The sequence below is a fragment of the Neoarius graeffei genome, chromosome 3 (genome assembly GCF_027579695.1).
Source record: "Neoarius graeffei isolate fNeoGra1 chromosome 3, fNeoGra1.pri, whole genome shotgun sequence".
NCBI lineage: Eukaryota > Metazoa > Chordata > Actinopteri > Siluriformes > Ariidae > Neoarius > Neoarius graeffei.
In genome coordinates this window covers 26,339,795-26,359,484 of record NC_083571.1, presented here as the reverse complement: position 1 = coordinate 26,359,484, position 19,690 = coordinate 26,339,795, and the positions used below count along the sequence as shown (strand labels likewise).

The following is a 19,690-nucleotide window of genomic DNA, read 5'->3' as shown; positions in this document are numbered from 1 at the left end:
TTTTGTAAAATTAAGTGTGATGGACATCAGCTGTGTATTTTGTGTGTGTATTTTTTTTTTAACCTGGTTTAAGTTTATAAAGGTTCAGGAACAGGAGATATAACATGGGCTGCAGTTAACTCTAATACTGTGATCACATTCCATGTTTTCCTCATTAGACTGAAATTAACATGATTTCTTCAACTTGAATTGCCCCTTCCTGAGTCATCTGAGATATAAGATTATGTTATCTGTAAAAACTGTCCAGCTCAGAGTCATAGCCTGTTGTCTGACACATGCACTCCATGGCCAAAAGTATGTGGTCACCTGACCATCACACCCAGATGTGCCCTGTTGAACATCCTATTCCAAAACCCCGGGCGTTAAGATGGAGCTGAGCTCTCTTTGCTGCTATTATAAGCTCCACTCTTCACTGCAGCTTCTCAAGTATACAGATTTTAAATACAGTACTGTGCTTCGTTGAGAAAGCGGAACCTTTGGTGTCCGTACGTGAAATTTGGGACCAGAAACACAGACGGACCGGCTTGTGCACCACAGTAACTGTCCCCCGAAAACAACACACGTGCAAGGCGCTAACTTCCAACAGCAGACATGGCAAGTGTGTTTATCTGATTCATAAATATATTGCTGTAAATATTAATAATAACACTACAAGCGTGTGTTTGAAGTCAGTTAAATCATATTTATTTTTTTCACAGCCGAAAGCATTGAAAAGGAAGAACACAGTGGAGAAGAAAGTGATTCATCCTTATAGCAGAAAAGCTGCGTGTCTGGCCAGAGCTGCTCTCAAACAAGAGAGGAAAGAAAAGTAATTCAGGCTTGTGGATGATTAGTTTACTGTTTTGTTGTGGGCATGTTTAGCAGAGGGCTGTGTGTGAGATGACTAGCTTGCTAGAAATTGGGTGACCAGGGGCCACATTACAGAAACTTCCTAAGTGTAAAATCCTATCTTATCTTAAGTTAGGAAGGCATTTAGGAGTTTTGGTATTACAGAAGGTTTCCTAACTTAACTTAGGAAGAAATCCTATCTTAAGATAGGAATTTAGCCATTACAGAACCATTCTAAGTTAGGAATATCTTAAAGGTCCCATGGCATGAAATTTTCACTTTGAGTTTTTTTAACGTTAAAATGAGTTCCTCTGACCTTCTTAAGTCACCCCAGTGGCTAGAAATTTCATAATGTGTAAACCAAACTATGCCCAACATTTGAGAATGGCACGTCAAAACGGCGTGTTGATAAGCTCTTCCCTTTACTACGTCAGCAAGGGAGATGATTCCCACCCACTGTATGGATTGCCCACCCAGTTGTAGTGAGGAGACCATAGAGGACACAACAACATGGCATCACCTAAGCGAGCGAAACATGGAAGTTGCGCTGTACATGGATGTGACAACACAGAAAGGAGTCTGTTTTTACTGCCGACGGGAGAGCCCCTGAAGACGCAGTGGCTTAATTTTATTTACTCCAATAATACGCCGTCGAGTCTACCTAAGACGGTGTATGTTTGTCGGAAGCATTTTCCTGAGGAATGTTTCCACAACTTGGGACAGTACAGGGCAGGTTTTGCACATCAACTGTCACTGAAGCCTGGGTTAGAGCTCTGCACTCCCGCGGGAGTCCCGCGGGACCCGCCGCAAAGCAGTGCGGCGCGGGACAAATTTTGAAAGCTCGGCGGGGGCGGGACCGGAAGTGCACATATGCGCGCGCGGGCAGGAGCGGGAGTGCACATATGTGGCGCGGGTGGGAGCGGTGATAAGCCGCAGTCCCGCTAACTAAAAACGTGCTTGAAATAAAATGTATAAATTATTAATTTATGTCTATCATATATAATTTGTGGGGCGGCACGGTGGTGTAGTGGTTAGCGCTGTCGCCTCACAGCAAGAAGGTCCTGGGTTCGAGCCCCGGGGCCGGCGAGGGCCTTTCTGTGTGGAGTTTGCATGTTCTCCCTGTGTCCGTGTGGGTTTCCTCTGGGTGCTCCGGTTTCCCCCACAGTCCAAAGACATGCAGGTTAGGTTAACTGGTGACTCTAAATTGACCGTAGGTGTGAATGTGAGTGTGAATGGTTGTCTGTGTCTATGTGTCAGCCCTGTGATGGCCTGGCGACTTGTCCAGGGTGTACCCCGCCTTTCGCCCGTAGTCAGCTGGGATAGGCTCCAGCTTGCCTGCGACCCTGTAGAACAGGATAAAGCGGCTAGAGATAATGAGATGAGATGAGATATAATTTGTGCTGGATATTTTATTTGGCATTAATAAAAACATTTCAAGATGCCTAAGTTTGCAGAGAAAGTCAGATCGCCGGATTGAGTGAGAAATAGCATCTTAAACTTGCCATTGATCACTCTAATGACTCGCAGTTCACACCCAGCTAGCAAGAGAACCATGAGTGAATTGATTTACTTGTTGCATTAGTCTACAACTTTAACCAGAGAGACAGGTTACACAGTGACGGTAGGCTTGACTCAATGCTATCCCAGAAATCCTTCCTGTAATATGCAAATTTGGCTGTCCAATCAGAGGCGGCCAAATTTGCATATTACAGGAAGGATTTCTGGGATAGCATTGAGTCAAGCCTACCGTCACTGTGTAACCTGTCTCTCTGGTTAAAGTTGTAGATTAACGCAAACAGGAAATCAATTCATTTATTTTATTAGCTTTGCTTTGCAATAAAAAAAAAAAATAGGTACAAAGTACGCACATTCACTTTTTTATGCTGATCAGAGAATCACAATGGTTTCTCATGTGATAAAGATGTGTGATTTGTGATTAAATATTTTAATCGTTTGACAGCACTTATTATTATTAGAGATATTACATGCTGAATTCAGAAATAAGGTAAACAATAACAAACGTGAGCTGTAGATATTTATGCTGAAATCCACTCAAAGTAGGGGGCGGGGCACCATCACGCTGTGTCAAGACAAGAACTTTCCTGAGAAATAACGCGAACGTCTGCATCATGCGGGATTTGCGGGCGGGAGCGGGACTGAAAATCATAATTCTTTGCGGGCGGGAGTAGGAGTGCACAATGCGGGCGGGAGCGGGACTGAAAAATCCAACCCGCGCAGACTTCTAGCCTGGGTCCATACCAAGCATCCCTGCCGCATCAGCAACAAACACAGAACAAGTAAGTGTATAACTGGTCGTTTTGCCATGTTTTAAAATCGGTGCGTTAGCCTAGCAATGGCTACATTAGCAGTGCAGCTAACCGCTTCCTGCAGTTAGCCAGGTAATCTGCACTACAAAACTAAAGAGCATGCAGCATGCTCGGTTAAACTGAGTTTAGTCTGGAAATTGACTGTAACTTATGAGCTTATGTTTGACCTGCCATTGCTACTGTTCACACACAGCTAGCATAGCCGTAGCTTGGTCAAGCCCGTCCCCCCCATGGCCCGCCCCCACCCTCCCCCATCTCCTGCTTCTCATTAGCAAAACGATGCACTGGGAAAAGGGCTGAAATGGGGCTTTCTCCCAGGAGGCTATATTTACGTGCCGAGGGTTCATTTCGAGAAAGGCTGCGGATATAACATCCGGAAACCTCCACGAGCCCGTTTAAAGCATCAACAAACCACCATGCCATGGGGCCTTTAAGTAAGGATGCCTAAGTTACAAGGCCATACACTCTGTCCTAAAATTCAAATTTTCAACTGTCAGTAACTGAAAAAATGGCAGCAGCACTGCTAGTAGGTCTGTATAAGGATGAAGAGAAAATAAATTTAATGGTTGAAAGGCTACTGAGACCACATAATGACATGTTGAATTTTTCGGATCGTGTTTTGATGTCTTTTTATCGCCTGCCAAGACATTTAATTTTGAATTTGGTGGAGGAGTTGCGTCCAGCCCTGGAAAGACCCACAAGGAGACATGGAGCCTTGCCTGCGGTGATGCAGGTAACAAATGCTCTGCGTTTTTTTGCCAAGGGTGACTTCCAGACTGAGGTTGCAAGCCTGTCTTCAGTGTCACAGCCATGTATTTCAAGGAATCTCATGGAAGTCACTAAGGCCATCTGCAGTCTCGCACCTAACTACATACAGTTTCCACGTGGAGAAGAGCTGCAGCGGATTAAGGAGGAGTTTTTAAGGCAGAGTGGGATGCCAGGGGTAATTGGACTTCCTCTCGTCCACCGCCACAACTAAAGCCTCCAGCTCGTCATGCGCAAAATTAAATGCCCTCCGCTTCTTTTCTGTCATTTTTGTCAGCTTTTCTGAAGACTTTCTAGGTCTTTTCACCTATAACGGTTTAGGTCGTTACAAAGTAATTATCTCGTGCACATTCGAAGTGGCAGAAACAGACACGACCAATCGAAAAAATCACTCTGACAGAACAGTTAGGATTTCCTAACTTAAGATATGATAGGAGGCCAAAGATAAGATAGGAAACGGCCAGCAACTTAGGAATTGTTTCTGTAATAGGAAGTTAGGATTTTTCCTATCTTTGAGTTCCTATCGGGCGGCACGGTGGTATAGTGGTTAGCGCTGTCGCCACACAGCAAGAAGGTCCGGGTTCGAGCCCCGTGGCCGGCGAGGGCCTTTCTGTGCGGAGTTTGCATGTTCTCCCCGTGTCCGTGTGGGTTTCCTCCGGGTGCTCCGGTTTCCCCCACAGTCCAAAGACATGCAGGTTAGGTTAACTGGTGACTCTAAATTGACCGTAGGTGTGAATGTGAGTGTGAATGGTTGTCTGTGTCTATGTGTCAGCCCTGTGATGACCTGGCGACTTGTCCAGGGTGTACCCCGCCTTTCGCCCATAGTCAGCTGGGATAGGCTCCAGCTTGCCTACGACCCTGTAGAACAGGATAAAGCGGCTAGAGATAATGAGATGAGATGAGTTCCTATCTTAAGTTAGGACGAGCGGTTAGGATTTTTTCTGTAATACGCCCCCTGATTTCCCGAGTCTAAAACCGGGACACTTTGCGCGTGACCGTGATACTCGTGCACGCACACGCGTTTTGATGTAAACATGCGCCGGTGTTCTGATAAACGGTCCTACATCCGCGAAGCGTCCTACGGTAGGAGGGGATGTCAGACATGTCTGTCGAGCAGTCCTACATTGCAGGAAATCATACAGTATGATTCAACTTTAACTTTTAGTCATAGTTTGTGGTTTTTCCCTCTGCAAAGAACATGCTTCTACACTGATACAACGTCCACCAACCCTGTCAGAATTCATATGAATGTAGGACGTTCTGACAATTCAAACGACTCCGTCAGAATATGCTTTTACATTCATATGAATCTAGGACGCTCTGACTCTTCAATTGACCCTGTCAGAATATGTAGAATTAATAGGTTTTTTTTGCCACTATTCACAAGTACCATTTGCTCTATTAAAATGTAATGTAATTAAATGTTATGTTATTTTTATTGCAAGACAAAAAACTAGTCTGGCTAACGCGACTTCAAAGCTCTCCGAGCATTTGGTCTGGCCAAGCTATCAAGCCCAACCGTTTCCCAGAGCCCGTGGTTGACCCGCCTCCCTGAAATGCCTCAGTTTGCTACTGGTCGAAGCCAGAAAAGGCTGTGACGAAGCTTAAACCAATCACATCACTCTTTCCTCTGACGTATGTGACGTGACGGAAACTGCTTGAGTAACAGGAAGAAGATAAATACCTCCAGGGCTGCTCTTTGCTCCGTTTTCAATGAGAACTTCCTGTTGAATGCTTTCAATACAGCATCTACCGCTGTGTCAAAGGCTTGCCGCTGCTCCATGTTCGTAATGTTTCTAGTGAATGAAGCGCTTCCGGCATAGATTCTGCAAACGATCTATGGCTTCCGGTCGCAGTTCTACTACGTCACTGCCTTGAACACGCCTCTACCCAGGGCTGTTGGAGATGCTCAAAGTTGATTGGCTCCTGATTTTTCAGGAGCTTGGAAGAGCTGGAGATAGCTTGCCTTGCCAGACTAAGGGCCTCTGCATGCTCTTGCGACAAGGCTTTCGCAGATAGCTTTTCGCAGACAGTTGTAATTTATCGTTGAGCGGGGAGTAATAGGCGTGTGCTATGTTATTTACCGGCACAACGCAAGGGGGCGCGAAGTCGCGAAATCGCTAGGAGTAGTTGGTGGGTGTGGTTAGTGGAGTGTTTATCCTCCGGTTACTTATAATGACTAGAACTGGAGTCGTATAGATGTCCGTACTTCCTCACTTCCTCGATCAACCGCTCTTCGTGCTGCTCCATCTTCACTCGTGTTTTTAAAAATGGCGGTCGTGAAAACAAACCAAACCAGGAAAGTAGGGAAGCGGAAGTGCGTGTACAGCAGATGTAGAGTGGACCAATCAGAGCCCTCTTGTCTGCGAGGCTTCTGCGGTGGTCACAATTTTTGGGAGGTGCGCGCAGAGCGTCTGCGAAGGTGGGGGGGGGCTACGCAGACGCCATCTGCGACGCCATCTGCGAGGACTGCGTTGTCAGCATAAATTGGCCTTCAGCTCGCAACAGGCCCTCGTGTTGCGTCACACTTAGGATGGGCGGGCCCAGGCTAACATAAAACGGCATAACATATTGGAGCATCAATACGGTTTTCATTCAGTCAATAACTTTTTTTAAAGCTTACTTTCATTTAACACGTCCAACCCAGAGAAGCATAACATTCCACTTAAAGTGTCAGTCCACCATTTCTGGAATTAAACTCATTTTCTCCACCTCCGCTCGAGTTAAATAACTGAGTTTTACCTTTCTCCTATTCCAGCCGTTCTCCTTGTCTGGCGACGCAACAGCACACAGAAAACAAACTTCCACAACTAATTTTGAATGATTTCATTTTATTGGAACACTTCAAGATGGCCGACTATTTGTTTTGAACAGGTTTACGGATTTGCACCAAATCTTACACACAGCGCACCAGGCTCACATTATGTTAGAAATCAGCATTATGTTAGATTAAGTAGTAAAGATTGAATGCACGCTGTTAATCTGCACTGTTTATAGCACAGCTGATGTAGGACAAAAATCTGTTCAAATGCCAAGAAATGATGTTTTGTGCTCTGCGCATGCGCAGTGGGGCTTTGTAGGACGCTTTGACGTGTAGGACAGTTTAGCAGAACGAAGTCGGACATAAGGGTCACTGGTCATGTGACTTCCATGACAACCCAGCCGCCATATTGGTTTAGGTGAAAGGGAGGGAGAAGCCTGTTTGTGTATTTGTAGCAATTTAGTACAAATTTGAGAGGTTTTTTTATGCTATTAGCATGCCTAAAGGCTGTTGTGTAGCAGGCAGCCAATTCAATAAAAAAATGAAGGTTTAAAGTTTCATATGATACCATTATCGGGTAAAAGGAGAGAAAAATGGTTGAGGGCTGTAAACAGGTGTGAAGTGAGAGCTGATGGATCTGTTAACTATGGAAAGTTATGGGAACCCAAATCTAACTATACATATGTATGCGGTCGTCATTTCATCAATGGTAAGTGAAGAAAAGAATTTATAATAGACATGAGTTTTTAGTGATAGTAACAGCTGTTATTGTACAAGTTAATTACCGACAAATGAGCAGTAATAGGTGAATTTGCCACAATAAACATTCTGAAAACTTGCTGACGCTTCATAATATAAATCTGTCTGCAAAACCCCATAAGTCACCATTGTTTTGACACCTGTCCCACCCTTGCTTGTACGGACATAACTCCAGTCCAACAACACTGATTTTCAATTTATGACGAGCTAGATCCTCAGCAGCTAAACTATCTTGATACTGGTAGGACATTCTACGAGTATATTAAGCTAAAACTATCAAAATCTTACTAAAACACTGAACACTAACAAAGTTGGGTAAAACATGTTTTCACCTAGTCAAATATGGCGCCTGTCGTCATGTGTTCATGACGTCACGCCGACTACGAGACAGGTGCTTTTATCATTTTGTAGAAGCTCACTTTTATCAACGTTTCAGAGAATAATCAAGTATTTTCCATGTACTTCTATCACAGTTCAGTTAAAGTAAGAAAATCAGACAACAGATGTGATGATAGGGAATAGGCCAATAGCCTAAATTTCAACTGATTTATTTCACCTTTGTGAAAACGTCAAGAAAATGCATTGCTTGCATATTAACATCAACATTTTATGGGATGAACTTTTTTTTTTAAACAATAGGCTATGCACTGTAACAGGAATGAGCGCATGAGCCTAATCGTTGTCACCGCCGAACCTTTACCCAAAATGCCTCTGTTTAATATTAACCAGTGTCGGCTATTAACTGTTTTGAAAACGTGAACCCTGAGTTGGACAACAGCATCAAACTAGTCAAGACAATCTGTGATACAGATGAAAGACAACAAAAAATGTTTCAGAAACACAGCCACCCCACCCACCCACCCTAAAGAAGATGCCATTTTATTACATATATTTACATGATGAGTGAATTTGCTCCAGTAGCGCTTTATTGCCCGAGAGCCTGCTGTGAAACTGCGAGCAAGTATCGTCAAAATTGGCCCGGGTAATGAGCAAGGCTTTGAGAGGAGGCACGGTCATGCGATTCCTCTCGTCAGTCCAGGTGTTGCTCATGAGTGAAAATATTCGCTCAGCTGGAGCATTGGTGCCAGGTAGGCACATGGCAAACTGGCAAAGCTGGCTGACATTGCTGTAAGGAATCTCCCTACTCTTGAAGTGCGTGAACATCTCCGCCCAGCGCTCATCTGTTCGGCATTGTCGTGTCGCGCAGTAGTTGACAGCCGCTAGCGAGAAAAACGTTATAACGCGGCCTCTATATTGCAACATTGTACAAATAGATACATTGTAAGGTTGACTGCGCACACACGCACATTGATGCTGAATTGCTAGAAGCTTTATTGACATCTCGTTGGCTATATATGATCGCTGTAACCGGGACAGTTTGTTAGTGTTTGGTGTAAACCGGGACATTTCAGCATCCCGACGGACCTTTGTCGAGACTGGGGACACGCAACTCAAAATCGGGACTGTCCCGGTCAAACCTGGACATCTGGTCATGTTAGCTAGAAAGTCACTAAAGGGTCTAAAAAAATGGCTAAATTTGGAAATCTGGATGAGCGATTCAGTCAAAACCTTGCGTTACTCGATATTTTCAAGTATCGAACCATATCGCAGTATTTCCTTTTTTTCTGTCAATAGGAAATAAGTTCTGAGAAAAAGGTCTAAACTATAATCTTCATTCACGATTTACAAAAAAAAAAAATGCACTCATGTGGAAACATCCTACTGGCTATTAAGTCACAGGCAGTGTTGATGTATTGTTGGGTTTGTTTTCCCCTGAATTGTGACCTACTGTGTCTCTCCAGACTTTGATTGCTTGCACACATCTTCCAGCTCCTTATTTCACCTTGAATAAATTGCTGGGTTTCACCTAATGTCACATCCGCCTCATTAGTTATTCAAAACTTTAGTTGGTGGTCTACCAAAGCTCAGTTGACAAAGTGTTTGTACGGAGAAGGTGCATTGCTTGCATAAAAAACGCTTTACGCTTGCGTTGCTTTAGGTTATTTGAATCAATCAACTCATGAAACCGATAAGTTTCTTCAGGGTTCCCCGTGAACTCATAAAGGGTGAACGAACACAGGATTTCACAAAAAGACATGAAATTCATCCTCTGCATTTAACCCACCTGAAGCAGTGGGCAGCCATACTAGAGCACCTGGGTAGCAGTCAGGGGTTCGGTACCTTGCTCAAGAGCACTTCAGCTCAAGGCCGCCCCACATCAACCTAACTGCATGTCTTTGGACTGTGGGGGAAACCGGAGCACCCGGAGGAAGCCCACGCAGACACGGGGAGAACATGCGAACTCCACACAGAAAGGCCCTCGCCGGCCGCTGGGTTTGAACCCGGAACCTTCTTGCTGTGAGGCGACCGTGCTAACCACTACACCACCGTGCCGCCTCTCACTGAAATCAAAGGGAGCCGAGTCGAAGCATGCTCGAGTTTGCAGTGATCACTTGGTGAAAGGTTTGTATATCCTCCTGGGAACCAAGAAAAAAATCTCAATTTCTCTCTTGTTGTGATTTCCTTACTAGGAATTTCCCAGCAACCCTCCTAGTCACATGATATATCATTGGAAAGCCCAGGATGTACTCTTTACAAGACACCAGAATTCAAGTGAATAGCTTGAACAAGTAAGGCCAAGTTTACATTAGACCGTATCTGTCTCGTTTTCTTCGCGGATGCACTGTCCGTTTACATTAAAACGCCTGGAAACGCTGGGAAACGGGAATCCGCCAGGGTCCACGTCTTCAATCCAGATCGTGTCAGCTCTGGTGCTGTGTAAACATTCAGAATACGCGGATACGCTGTGCTGAGCTCTAGCTGGCGTCGTCATGGGCCAACGTCACTGTGACATCCACCTTCCTGATTCGCTGGCGTTGGTCATGTGACGTGACTGCTGAAAAACGGCGCGGACGTCCGCCTTGTATCACCTTTCATTAAAGAGTATAAAAGTATGAAAATACTGCAAATACTGATGCAAATACTGCCCATTGTGTAGTTATGATTGTCTTTAGGCTTGCCATCCTTCCACTTGCAACTTCCACTGTGCGTCGTTATTTTACGGTACTTTTTTAAATCACAAAGCACTCAAGTCCCCAACTGTTTCTTTGTTTATTCCTCACAAAGTCCGTATGCATGAAGGTTGCAACAAAATTCTTCCCCAGCCATACAGTTACAATGCGCCGTGATCACTTCTCCGTCTTGTTTAACTAAGATCCAGGTCTTTAAAGGGGTTTCTGATGATCTTTGTGAATGATTTAGCTGAGCGATAAAAGCTGACACAAGTAAGAATCAAGCCAACTGTTGTTTGTTCACACTTCAACTTGCAGCGCTTCGTTGTAAAGACGTGAACGAAAAGCTTAAAAAAAAACCAATCCAGGATTCATTCAGCAGCGACTTGATAGCGAGGTCCTTTACCCAGCCACATATAAAAAAAAAAAAGTTGTAAGCCTCCGTACTCTTCCACGCTTTCATCTGTTTTGTGGTGTAGAAGGATGTCTGCAACACCAGATAGTTCGAGATGTTGGGGAACTCGATTGAAGGGTAGTTTTCAAGATTGTATGATAAATCCTTCTTTCATTATTATGTCTTACACAAATACCTTTGCTAACATCTCTCTATCTTCATGCTGACATGAACAGTTTCTTTAGTTTAATTTCTTTTGTATGTGTATAACATTTTTTACAGGTTGAAAGGTGAAAAGGCCCAGCGTTTAAATTTAATTGGTAAGTCTGCGAGTGTTTGATAGCTTTCCGGAAATCCTTGTATTCCACTGTTTTTGGTGTAACCTTTACATGAGGGATCTCATTCCATATGTCACATCCACGTAGCTGTTATTTTTCCAGCTATGTAATCTTATAGCTTACTTTTATTTATTTTTTTTTTAAGTCTCATTACAAGAATGTCATACGTTTATAAAACATTAATGGTTAGTCTGAGTTTGTAAGTTTTGCCTGTCCTGGTCCATCTCCAGGGGAAAAACTTCTGTGGTTCCAAAGTCAGTTGGACTCCAAAAAGTTAGAATATTCCAAACAAGACGCTTGTGAAATCATTGAGAGGTAAGGCTTTAAACATGTTTGAATTATTATTATTATTATGTTCTTGCACATTTGAACAAATCTATTTCATGACTCGTAGACTCAATTCATAAGCAGTTCTGTGGAGATAATGGTTCAGCAGACTTTTGGAACTAATATTCATGGTGTGTTTAAAAAAAAAAAGAACAACAAACCCTGTGGGTCTTTGTAAAGTTGCAGATTTAACCAATTAATGTGCCTTATTGACGATATATCTAAATCTCATTATTGTTGAGAAGCTTGGAGTTATAGTCCTTTATTTCCTGTTCACAGTCTAAGTAACCATGTTGACTGGGGGTTCTTGGAGGGATTTGGGGTTCTTGGGGGGGGGGGGTCTTGGAGGGAATTGTTGGGAATTGGGGTCTTGGAGGGAATTGGGGTTCTTGGAGTCTCCAAGAACCCCAATTCCCACCAAGATCTCCAAGTTGGAGATCTTGGTGGGAATTGGGGTTCTTGGATACCCCTTTTCCACCAAATCAGTTCCAGGGCTGGTTCGGGGCCAGTGCTGGTGCTGGTTCACAACTCGTTCAACTTGCAAGCCAGCTGAGAACCAGTTTGCTTTTCCATAGCTCGCGGTGCTAAGCGAAGACACGTCATTACTTCGCTGTATATGTCAGTTACGTCGTTGTATACGTCATTACGTCGCTGTATACATCAGTTACGTCGCTACGTTTGCATAAACCTTGGCATGAATATCGAAGCAAAAACAACACGGAAGAAGCAGCAGCAACAACAACAACAATAATAATAATAATAATGGATGACTTCGCGTTTGTGCAGCTGCTGCTTCTCGTCGCTTAAAAATGGCGATCTTTCGCGGTCTTGTTATTGTTGTTGGTCTTAACAACTCCGCCCCCCCGGTGACATAAGCGGTTCTTTCCTTTGGCCCAGCAGAGAGTTGGTGCTAGCCTGGAACCGGTTTTTCTGGCCCCAGAGCCAGTTCTTTGTCAGTGGAAACAGAAAACCCGGTTCCAAACTAAGCACTGGCCCCGAACCAGCCCTGGAACTGCTTTGGTGGAAAAGGGGCAGGAGAGAATTGGTGGGAATTGGGATTCTTGGAAGGAATTTGGGGGAATTGGGATTCTTGGGGGGGTATTGATGGGAATTGGGGGTTGTGGGATAGTCCAGTAGGAACTGCAGGGTGTATAGTTAAATGCAGCATATGAAGAGGATTTTTAGAACAAAAATTACTGTAATCACATCATATTCACAGATGTACATAGGTAGATGGAGTACTTTATTGATCCCTGAAGGAGATTGTATTGTCTTCTGCTGTTTCATAACAGTGTCTTGCAAAAGTATTCATCCCCCTTGGTGTTTGTCCTGTTTTGTTGCATTACAAGCTGGAATTAAAATGGATTTTTGGGGAGTTGATTTACACAACATGCCGACCACTTTAAAGGTGCAAATTGTTTTTATTGTGACACAAACATTAATTAAGATGAAAAAAACAGAAATCTGGAGTGTGCATAGGTATTCACCCCCCCTTTCATATGAAACCCCTAAATAAGAGCTGCTCCAACCAATTCACTTCATAAGCCACATAATTGGTTGATTAAGATCCATAAATCAGCCTGTTCTGGAAGGACCCTGATTCTGCAACACTACTAAAACCTGGCGCACACGGATGATTTTCTGTCGTTTGGTCGTGCACCTTTTTGACACAAGTGAAAAATTGCTTCGTGTGCAGATATTTGCGAGGTTTTTTTTTTTTTTTTCTGTTGCTTGCAATAGATTGGAGGTATCAAACATGCTTGATATTCTGCGACAAAAAAAAGACAGTCGCTGATGTTGCAGATATCGCCAGGTGTGTGTCTTTGCAGTAATGAAGCGATCACCTCCAAAGGCTAAGCTAATCCCCACCCGTGAAGTAGTCACGTGATTTCCACATGATTTGCATCCCTCCCCAAATCGCCCACTGGTCACAGATAACACACGCAGCTACCCGAGAGGGGAAACTTGCGTCCAAAAATCGCAATATGCTTGTGACAAGAAGTCGCCCGTGTGCGCTGAGCTTAAGCAAGCAACACAAACCTATTCTGGAAGGACCCTGACTCTGCAACAGTACTAAGCAAGCAACATGAAAACCAAGGAACCTCCAAACAGGTCAGAGACAAAGTTGTGGAGAAGTATAGATCAGGGTTGGGTTATAAACAATATCCCAAACTTTGAATATCCCAGGGTGCACCATTAAATCCATTATAGCAAAATGGAAAGAATATGGCACCACTACAAACCTGACAAGAGAAGGCCACCCACCAAAACTCACAGACTGGGCAAGGAGGGCATTAATCAGATGCAACAAAGATACCAAAGATAACACTGAAGGAGCTGCAAAGATCCACAGCGGAGATGGGAGTATCTGTCCATAGGACCACTTTAAGCTGTACACTCCACAGAGTGGGGCTTTATGGAAGAGTGGCCAGTAAAAAGAAAAAATAAAACACGTTTGGAGTTTGCCCAACAGCATGTGGTAGACTCCCCAAACACATGGAAGAAGATTCTCTGGTCAAATGAGACTAAAATTGATATTTTTGGGCATCATGGGAAATGCCATGTGTGGCGCAAACCCAACACCCTGAGAACACCATTCCTACAGTGAAGCATGGTGGTGGCAGCATCATGCTGTGGGGATATTTTTCATCTGAAGGGACAAGAAAGCTGGTCAGGACTGAAGGAAAGATGGATGGCACTAAATACAGGGCAATTCTGGAGGAAAACCTGTTTGAGTCAGCCAGAGGTTTGAGACTGGGACAAAGGTTCATATTCCAGCAGAACAATGACCCTAAACATACTGCTAAAGCTACACTGGAGTGGTTTAAAGGGAAACATTTAAATGTCTTGGAATGGCCTAATCAAAGCCCAGACCTCAATCCAATTGAGAATCCGTGGCATAACTTGAAGATTGCTGTACACCAACGCAACCCATCTAACTTGAAGGAGTTGGAGCAGTTCTGCCTTTGGAATGGGCAAAAATCCCAGTGGCTAGATGTGCTAAGCTAATAGAGACATACACCTTGCAGCTGTAATTGCAGCAGAAGGTAGTTCTACAAAGTATTGACTTTAGGGGTAAATACCTATGTACACTCCAGATTTCTGGTTTGGTTTTTTTTTGTGCTAATCCCCCCCAAAATCCATTAGAATTCCAGTTTGTAATGCGACAAAATATGACAAACACGAAGGGGGATGAATACTTCTGCAAGACACTGTGTAGACATTAATGAATGACATTAGACACCAAATACTACCAAGATGCACTTGTCTCTAACATACTCCGGTGTAGAGTTGAAGGCTTTGCCTATGGGCATCCACGAGCTTCAGATTCCTGTTCTTGGCAAAGAGCAGAACCCAATGTGGTGGTCTGCTGTTGTAGCTCCTCCACCTCAATGTGGTGTGTTTGGAGATGCTTTTCTGCTCACCACGGTTGTAAAGAGTGGTTGCCATAGACTTCCGGTCGGCATCGAACTAGTCTAATCCTCCTTTGTTTTTCGCACATTCTTTGTCAAGGGACAATTTTACCTGAGGATACCTGCAGACACCTTGAGAGACTGGATCACATGATCTAGATTCTGACTCTGTGTAGCAGCTGATGCCAGCGTGTGCTCTCTTATTCAGGTATCTGCACCGATTCGATGGCGAATTGGAGCAAATCGAGCTGGTTAACAGCATCAAAGGGCGTCAGGGTCGACTGCACTTCTCCAGAGAGAACGTCATTAAGCAGACGATGGAAAGAGAGCGAGCCCAGTACGAGGGGAACGGATTTGGTCGGTATCGTAATCTCTCACGTTTATTATCCAAAGGCCTGAAAATAGATAGATATATATGTATTTTTTTTTTTTTTACTTAATGCACTTAATCTTCCTTTACTTTCACAGAAATCCCAGATATAATCAACAGCGAACATTTGAAGACGTTCAGGTGAGATAACTTAACCCTGTATCTGAAATGAGTGAGGCGCTGTATTAATTACAGTGCCTTCCAAAATTATTGGCACCCTTCAAGAAAAATGAGTGCCGATACTTGTATAACATGAGCATTACACATTTCTCCAGTTGAACAATAAGAAATCTTTTGTTTTATTAAAATAATTCTTCTCATTACTTTTGTTTGGCCCTCCATTAAAAGCTGAAATTGTAGCAAGGACGGTTCAGCTGCCATGAAAATTGATAGCGACGTGTGTCTACTATCCATATCCATACCCAAATTCCAGATACCGTACCAAGCTTCAAGATTGACGTCATCATGAGTTCCAAGTGGTTATTTCAGCCCCAAACCTGGTTACATCTGCCAGGAGGTTAAGACTCGGTCATAGATTGAGCAGTACTTCCAAATCAACACTGAACTGATTTAAAGAAGTGCAAAATGAAATATTTGATCATCTTTTTGAACCTTGTTGAAAACCTGTGGTTGGGATTGATGAAGGCAGTCCACATATAAACCTCAGCACATAAAGGATAGGTTAAAGGAGAACTGAAGGCAAATTTTTTATTAGCAAAATTCTATTATCTCATTTAATTAAATATTGGAATGCATTTCTGACAGCTATTTTGTCACTGCTATAGCAAGTTCTGAGTGTTTGAAATACGCTCTGTAATATATCAGTCCATATGTCAAAGCAGTGGCCGTAAACGAGATTCGTTGAGACCTGTGCGAGACATCGTAGGACGGAAGTAAAACGTACAGCGGAAATCAAAGTGACCGACGTCTGCCAACGTTGTCAAAAGACGCGCGCGCCCTCTTTCGAATGCTGACGTAATCAAACCAGAAGTTTTGTTTGTTTTGATAGCAATCAGGAAAGTTTGAAAAAAGTAGGCAGTAATCGCCATTTAAACTCGTTTTTGTGCAAGATTTCGTTTGGAAAACAGTTTTCAAAATGGCGGCGATGACACCTGGCTGACACTTCACGTTTCCAAGTCTCACACAAGTCTTGTGAAGATCGGATAAGCGACGCCTAACGACCAAACAAACTAAATTTAACATGGCTAAAAACCAAACAGGCCGATAAGTCTCATCGCATCTCGTTATCTCTAGCCGCTTTATCCTGTTCTACAGGGTTGCAGGCAAGCTGGAGCCTATCCCAGCTGACTACGGGCGAAAGGCGGGGTACACCCTGGACAAGTCGCCAGGTCATCACAGGGCTGACACACAGACACAGACAACCATTCACACTCACATTCACACCTACGGTCAATTTAGAGTCACCAGTTAACCTAACCTGCATGTCTTTGGACTGTGGGGGAAACCGGAGCACTCGGAGGAAACCCACGCGGACACGGGGAGAACATGCAAACTCCACACAGAAAGGTCCTCGCCGGCCACGGGGCTCGAACCCGGACCTTCTTGCTGTGAGGCGACAGCGCTAACCACGACACCACCGTGCCGCCCCTCCTTTAATATGACATATAAAATCATTTGCTACACTTTGTGGGGTAACAGCTAGGGTCGTCATTGAAACTCGTTTTTGTGCAAGATTTCGTTTGGAAAACAGTTTTCAAAATGGTGGTGCTGACACTTGACATTTCGAAGTCTCGCACAAGTCTCATGAAGATCGCGCGGATAAGCGACGCCTACCGTGGACCAAACGAACTAAATTCAACATGGCTACAAACCGAACAGGTCGATAAGTCTAATATTTAATTGCAGTTACTTGCCAATACGAGTCACAATATAAGGTTACTAAAACCGAAAACGTAATTGAATAACACGTTAATTAAGAAATAAAGCAAGGTTTAAAATGACTTCAGTTCTTTCAAAAAAAGTTCTGCATTGGAGGACAGAACCAAGATTACTCTACCTATATTTTCTCTAAGTATCGTACTGTGCAAGTCTTGGGTACACTTTTTTCTTCTTCTTCTTCTTCATACAAACTGTTCTAGATCTCTGTTTTGTATCTGAGCAGCATATTACATAAGAGAGCAATTTTCAGATTAAAAAAGAAAACGTTATGAAGGCTGCTGGGTTTTGGTGCAAAATGAAGAAGCGAGTGTGACAGTCAACGTGTCCAGAAGAACTGTGGCTGGTTCTGTAAGATGCTCAGTAAAACCCACAGCTCGTTTCCGCATAAAACTGCACTCACTGGACCTGAGACGACAATTTATTTTTTTTTAAACATAGGGTCGTCTCACACCAAATATTGACTTTGTTTCATTTATTATGGCTTACTGTTTATAGTATTTTTTTTTTTAAGTGTTGAAACATTTTCATTATTTTTAAGCTGTTTTTGGTTTGCAGCATTTCTTTACATGGGCCTAAGACTTTTGTACAGTACTGTATATCCAACCTTGAAACCTAAGTATGAATATATGAAAGACTAAATTGCACTACTTGTCAAGAATTTTGCGTTTGGGGAGGAAAAAATCGTGGAAATAAAAGTATGTATGTTTGAGCTAAAAAAAAATCACTTTGTGTGAGTTGTTTTTTTGTTTTTTTTTAAATAAAACTTTCATGAAGGGTGCAAATAATTCCAGAGGACATTATATAGACAGCCTGCTTGTTTAGGGATGTAGGATGGAAATCCCAGGATGTAAAATGTCTGGCAGAATTTGGCACGTACAGTATGTAATGCAACAGGAATGTCTCTGGATAATTGAGAACCTGAGAGAAGTGAGAACTTTTTTTTTTGGTTGTTCTTTAACAGAGTGTGGAACGGTGACCTGAAGAAGCTGCCCAATATCAAGATGCGTAAGGTTTCAGCGAAAGGCCTAGAGAAAAAACAGAGCACAGTGCAAGAAACACACACTGAAGAAGAAGAGGAGCATGAGGAAGATGAACATAAAGAGGACGAGATGTCTGAGGACTCTGATGCAGAGCTTTTGGAGGATGAAGCATGATGCAAAACAGCTCTGGACTCAGCTCATGTGAACGTGTGTGTGTGTGATTGATGGATTGTGTGTGTGTGTTTTCTGGTGCCGTGGTGCGGCCACGTCCATTTTAAATTAAAATAAAAAACTCTATTTAAATTGCACCAGTCAGATTTATTATACTGATTATCTTCCATTACAACTGATCTATTCATGACTTTCATACTTGGGTTTGGGCTTCAGAGCCAAATATGGAGTCCCTGTACGTTCCATGCTTGTGTTTTACCCTGTTGCTATATGACGGACTGGTCCGTTACGGTAAAGTGCAAAGCATGTTCTGGACACGACACGTTTGCACCTCGTGACGTCCATAAAAGGTAAAGACAGCAGGGCGCATGAAATGAACAATCATGGGAAAGGCTGAAGTGGAAATTATTGATTCTCTTCCATGCCAATAAAAATATTTACAGTTGCAACCAGAAGTTTACATACAGTTTAGAAAAAGACAAACTTTTTTTTTTCCCCCTCCATGTCTGACAGTAAAATCTGACAAATACTAACCAAGTGGGGCAGCACGGTGGTGTAGTGGTTAGCACTGTCGCCTCACAGCAAGAAGGTCCTGGGTTCGAGCCCCGTGGCCGGCGAGGGCCTTTCTGTGTGGAGTTTGCATGTTCTCCCCGTGTCTGCGTGGGTTTCCTCCTGGTGCTCCGGTTTCCCCCACAGTCCAAAGACATGCAGGTTAGGTTAACTGGTGACTCTAAATTGACCGTAGGTGTGAGTGTGAATGGTTGTCTGTGTCTATGTGTCAGCCCTGTGATGACCTGGCGACTTGTCCAGGGTGTACCCCGCCTTTCGCCCGTAGTCAGCTGGGATAGGCTCCAGCTTGCCTGCGACCCTGTAGAAGGATAAAGCGGCTAGAGATAATGAGATGAGATGAGACTAACCAAGTGTACGTAAACTTCCGACTTTAATTACTTTCATCAAAGTCGGAAGTTTACGTACACTTGGTTAGTATTTGGTAGAATCGCCTTTGAACTGTGTAACTTGGATCAAGCGGTTTGGGTCGCCTTCCACAAGTTTCTCACAATATCTCGCTGGAATTTTGGCCCGTTCCTCCTGACAGAACTGGTGGAGTTGAGTCAAATTTGTGGGCCTTCTTGCTCGCACACGCCTTTTCAGTGCCACCCAGAAATTTTCTATAGGATTGAGGTCAGGGCTTTGTGATGGCCACTCCAATACCTTCACTTTGTTGTCCTTAAGCCACTTTGTAACTAATTTAGAGGTATGCTTGGGGTCATTGTCCACTTGAAAGAGCCATCCACACCCAAGCTTTAACTTTTTTGGCTGATGTCTTGAGATGTTGCTTCAATATAT

At 43.5% G+C, this 19,690-nt stretch overlaps 1 protein-coding gene across 2 annotated transcripts; it reads left to right on the top strand.

Annotated features, from left to right (window-relative positions):
• The first annotated feature begins 511 nt into the window (after positions 1–511).
• tma16 (translation machinery associated 16 homolog) lies at positions 512–18,480 on the top strand. 2 transcript variants are annotated; one of them, XM_060916574.1, is made up of 7 exons: positions 512–594; positions 699–808; positions 11,128–11,165; positions 11,414–11,498; positions 15,132–15,280; positions 15,392–15,434; positions 18,154–18,480. In XM_060916574.1, the coding sequence occupies exons 1-7, from the start codon at positions 592–594 to the stop codon at positions 18,344–18,346; spliced, it is 621 nt and encodes a 206-aa protein (XP_060772557.1). In that variant the 5' UTR covers positions 512–591; the 3' UTR covers positions 18,347–18,480. The 2 variants fall into 2 exon arrangements, with proteins under 2 accessions (XP_060772557.1, XP_060772558.1); XM_060916575.1 differs by lacking the exon at positions 512–594 and adding an exon at positions 9,972–10,070 and having other exon boundaries at positions 733–808.
• The last annotated feature ends 1,210 nt before the right edge of the window (positions 18,481–19,690 follow it).